This window comes from Sphaeroforma arctica (assembly GCF_001186125.1).
Source record: "Sphaeroforma arctica JP610 unplaced genomic scaffold supercont1.3, whole genome shotgun sequence".
Lineage (NCBI taxonomy): Eukaryota > Ichthyosporea > Ichthyophonida > Sphaeroforma > Sphaeroforma arctica.
In genome coordinates, this window is record NW_014040555.1 from 84,041 (window position 1) to 88,779 (window position 4,739).

The window sequence follows — 4,739 nt, forward strand, 5'->3', positions numbered from 1 at the left end:
ACACACACACACACACGCACACACACATACACACACACACACACACACGCGCGCGCACACACACACACGCGCGCACACACACACGCACACACACACGCACACACACACACACACACACACACACACACACACACACACACACACACACACACATATATATATATATATAATATATATATATATATATGCGGCCAAAATTCATATCGATTTGTCGGCGTTTATTAAGGTTCGTCGAGACTTGTCGTACTTCCATCGTGATCGTTTAAGCCTAGATAATTCCTTAAACCCTGAACAGCAGCCAAGTATTTCTCATCATTGCCTGCTAGAATGTTCAGATCCGGCATGCTCTGCATCACAACTGTAAAGTACAGAAACAAGATGTAGATTTCGAAGGAGCGGTCTGCATTGACGAAATACTCATCACAAGGCTCAACTATAAGCACACGACCAATATCGCTCTCTCCCATTTAAGTGCAAAGCAGCTGCAGCACGAGTTTGAAAACTGTCTTTGAAAAGGTATCCAACTGGCAATCTATACTCTCTTACCACACTCGAGATATCAACTATGTTGTGCCAAGGCACTCTGAATCTCACATTCTCTTGTATTGATGAAAGAGCAAGGGGACATACGCGGTAGTTGTTTATACTCACGAACACGCTTGCGTCTGTACAATGACATTAATTGACGAGATACATGATTTCATTGTACATCACTAGTGTGAACCAACAAACTTACAAATCGGATCGTCGAACAAGATTTTCCTGAAGAGTGCAAAAATTAAATCCTTGTTCTTCGGTCCCTTCTGTGCAATTACTATCGAGTCGAGAACGACCCCTATATACGGCAGCACAAGCTGAAGAGTATCACATACAGACAGAAACATAAGCGAATGGTATCATATGCTTGTGAGGAAATAGAATGCTCACCATGAGATGCACAATTTGATTCATCAAACCCAGAATACTATATATTCGCAGTCCGAATTCAGAAAATGAAGATATAGATCTGCGTCAATAGGATGTAACATGCGGTTGAGACACGTTGTTAGGTTGCACCCAAGTTTTTGACAAGGTTCACATAGAATCGGGACATAGGTTAATGACAGTTTTGTATATCGCTCTCATGTGAACGTCTACAAGCACCTGTGAAAAAACACAAACTTTATGCCCCAAACCGCCTCTTCACATGGTATAGTCACAAACCAATCGTTCTGTGATCAGCTCTCATCACTAACCTATGTATATGTTCAGTAACGGTCTCCATTATTTATTTGTACCAAAACTAGCGACACAGAATATACCATGCTGTAAAATCCTGAATGATTACAAAATGCAAATGCTCTGATACGCAAAAAAACAACAACAACTCAGTTGTACTCAGTTGTACTTGGAGAGTGCTCATACATCCACACCATCAGACTTACGCAAGCTTTGTTCGTAGCCACGGTCACGAGTATATTCAAGATAGTATGGTCCAAGTGCCGAGGTGTTCCCAACAGCTTATAAGGTGCCACCAGGCCCGAGAGATTGGTTTCTATAGCCCTGGGGAGCACATCATACACTTTGGGCAGGACTTCTAGTAGTACATTGGGCGTGTCAGGTAGCTCGACATTGAGCCCAGCGGCGAGAATTTCGGCAATCTCTTCGCCGAGTTCTGTGATTACACGTAAAAAAATATTACTGGCTTCAGAAGCAATACAAGAGACATTCCTAAAAACTTGCAAGCAACCTCGTCACAAGAGTATTGCATATATACGTGAGAATTACAGGTAATAGTATGTTAAGTAAAGGTGGGGGACATTCACAATGGTTTATATTATGAAAGTTCCAATGCGAGTATCCTGAGCAAAGTAGTACTGTTCTGCTCCCCGTAGTCGACTTAATCGAAGTTCGCACATCATTGATTCATGAGCGGCAAAAGTAAATTTACAGCCATATGTATGTTTACATGATACCTGGAACCGACTCCATGCATCATGGTAAGCCCTAATACATGTACTAAATACCAGACCTTCGACTCTACATATATATACTGGCAGAAGAACGGCGATATAGTCACCAGACTTCCTATCTACGTGTAGAGACTTCACCGATTCGGGTATAAATATTCCCAACATGCTAGAACAATCGAAATATTTGATCATAAAGTATTGGGTAGTGGCCTTATTCTACACGAGTTAACGTTCGGCATCGGCATTCGACATATAATATTAAAACAAGCGAATACTGGGTCAATATTTAGCTAAACAACACGAACAAGTATCCTGTAGAGTGCGGCTTATGCACAAGGGGTTTGCAGAAACTGCACATATGTTTGTGTAGCTTGAGTATCGATCTCAGATGTGAAGGGAGCTTACCATCAGGCCACTTTTCGGCCATTCGTAATAGATTACACACCACTGCCTCCTTTATTCCATGGCTCGGTTTACTGATGTAGATCTCGAGGGCTGGAGCTAGTGCCATTGCTGCCGGCAGGTAGTCGCACTATAATATTTTTAACAGTGTAGAACATTAAATAATCGTACAGAAAACCCGGTGTTCGATGGTTGCAGCGTAGACACTTTAGAGACAAATATCCTACATATAGGATTTGTGGTATGGATGTATTTCACTTTGCCTGCTCTGGGATGTATCAGATAGCACTTCCAAGCATGTGAGTGAGTTCAGCACCCCTGGAGGAATCCAACTTGACTTTCAAACTACCCCGGACATACCGTGGCAAAGAGCTGTATAATTGTTAACACAAGTTCTCCGTGAGCAGTTTCCTCATGGCCTGCGGAAGCTTTGAATTCGAACTCTTGCCATTCCTACATCACAAAAATATATTTTTTATGCTTAGTTGCATATCCAAGTTTGGGTGAAAGTGGCATTTGAAGAACATTGTCAACGTTGTCGAGTTTCGTAAGTACGAACAAAATGGTCGGTCTTCTTAGGGCTATATGTCTAGAGCATTTTGCTCACGCTATCGTTCTCACCGATTTGTAATTCAAAGAGTTCGGTGAAGAGATCTAAGCATCAATAACCTTAACCATTATTGACACATATCATATACAAAGTAACCGCTTCAGTTGTTTATTATAACCGACCCTTGAGTTTATGGATGAGTGCTTAAAGTTCAAGTAAGATGTGTGACAACTTCGAATATGCAACAGGGTATGTAGCGATACGAAAAAAGTATGCATGTATCACGTAGAAGAATAGTAGCAAAGAAATGTACTTAAAATGTGAAAGTATGCATGTATCACGTAGAAGAATAGTAGCAAAGAAATGTACCTTAAATGTACATATTATAAGGTCTCATGTATATGCACGTCTTCACATAAAACTATCTAAGCTACACGAATCACGAATCAGAATCATACTTTCTCGCTTGTACCAAAAACTAGGATTAACTATATTGCACCTCAGGGAGCAATACATAACTGAAGAACAGAGTATATGCGAAGGTATTGACTAGGTGTTATGACACGTATGTCTTAGCATGGTGAAGAAACACAGTAAACCTAAATTTCCATATTTATATTCAACTAAAGCAACCAAAATTTGAATTGTGTTATTCATATAGAAACGCACTTATGAACATGAATTGGTGTGGAAATACACACATACGCAGATGTATTCTGAATTCAAATAATTTACATATATACACAGATTAATTTTACATACTTTATAATACATATGTATGATGTCTACAGACAGACATACATTTTGCTTCAAGTAAACACACTGCCTTCACACAAACATGCATACCATATGTTTGGAATTACATTTTACCGGAAAGTCATGTATATATTGCTACACACAGTCAAGTACCAACGCAAGGTGTATGTTCGCCAAATGTCGAAAAGAATTTCTCTGAAACATTTGGCAACGTACATACACAGCATCTGATTGCTTGCATCAAAGTTCATTTTGCTTCAAGTAAACACACTGCCTTCACACAAACATGCATACCATATGTTTGGAATTACATTTTACCGGAAAGTCATGTATATATTGCTACACACAGTCAAGTACCAACGCAAGGTGTATGTCCGCCAAATGTCGAAAAGAATTTCTCTGAAACATTTGGCAACGTACATACACAGCATCTGATTGCTTGCATCAAAGTTCAGTCCAAGTAAGCACTTACAAGCAAACAATCGATGAAAAAACTGGCATTTGCATCTCGAACTGCTGCTATGCGTGAGGGCACACTGCCGATATGCAGAGCGTTGAGCATTGCTTCCACAACCACGCATTCTTGTGGCGACGTGCCATACTCTTCACTGGACGCTATTTGTTTGACTTTATCGAGTATTAAGCATACCTGTGGGGCGTGAATATTTGCGATGTTAATAATTTAAATGTGGAAAATTGGCTTAAGAGATGACAACAGGGGGGGGTGCAGTTGATTATTGGTATTCTGTATACTTTACAGGCGTCATAAGTGATGTCATAAGCAAAGTAAAATCCTGGATTCGAGGCAATACTAACTTGCACAAGCACAACCTGATTCACAGCATACACGCACACACTGTATATGGATGCGGTCCAAATCATAAACATGTCTTCGATAACAAGGCACAATCGTAACCACACACAACCAAGCATATATAAACATATATCCAGACTACATATATGTAACTAGAGGAACGCATCAGTGAGATACAATACTCATTTGAATCGACTCACCAATTTACGTTGCAACCCATATTTTTAAATGAAAAACTTATATATACCACTAAATCAACGATCTC

The 4,739-nt window shown here is 40.0% G+C and overlaps 1 protein-coding gene across 1 annotated transcript; it reads right to left on the minus strand.

The window, feature by feature from the left end:
• Positions 1-211: 211 nt before the first annotated feature.
• SARC_00129 (hypothetical protein) lies at positions 212-2,463 on the minus strand (the record flags this gene model as incomplete). Its single annotated transcript, XM_014306184.1, has 4 exons — positions 212-358; positions 737-854; positions 1,425-1,654; positions 2,358-2,463. The coding sequence occupies 4 exons, from the start codon at positions 2,461-2,463 to the stop codon at positions 222-224; spliced, it is 591 nt and encodes a 196-aa protein (XP_014161659.1). The 3' UTR covers positions 212-221.
• Positions 2,464-4,739: the final 2,276 nt, after the last annotated feature.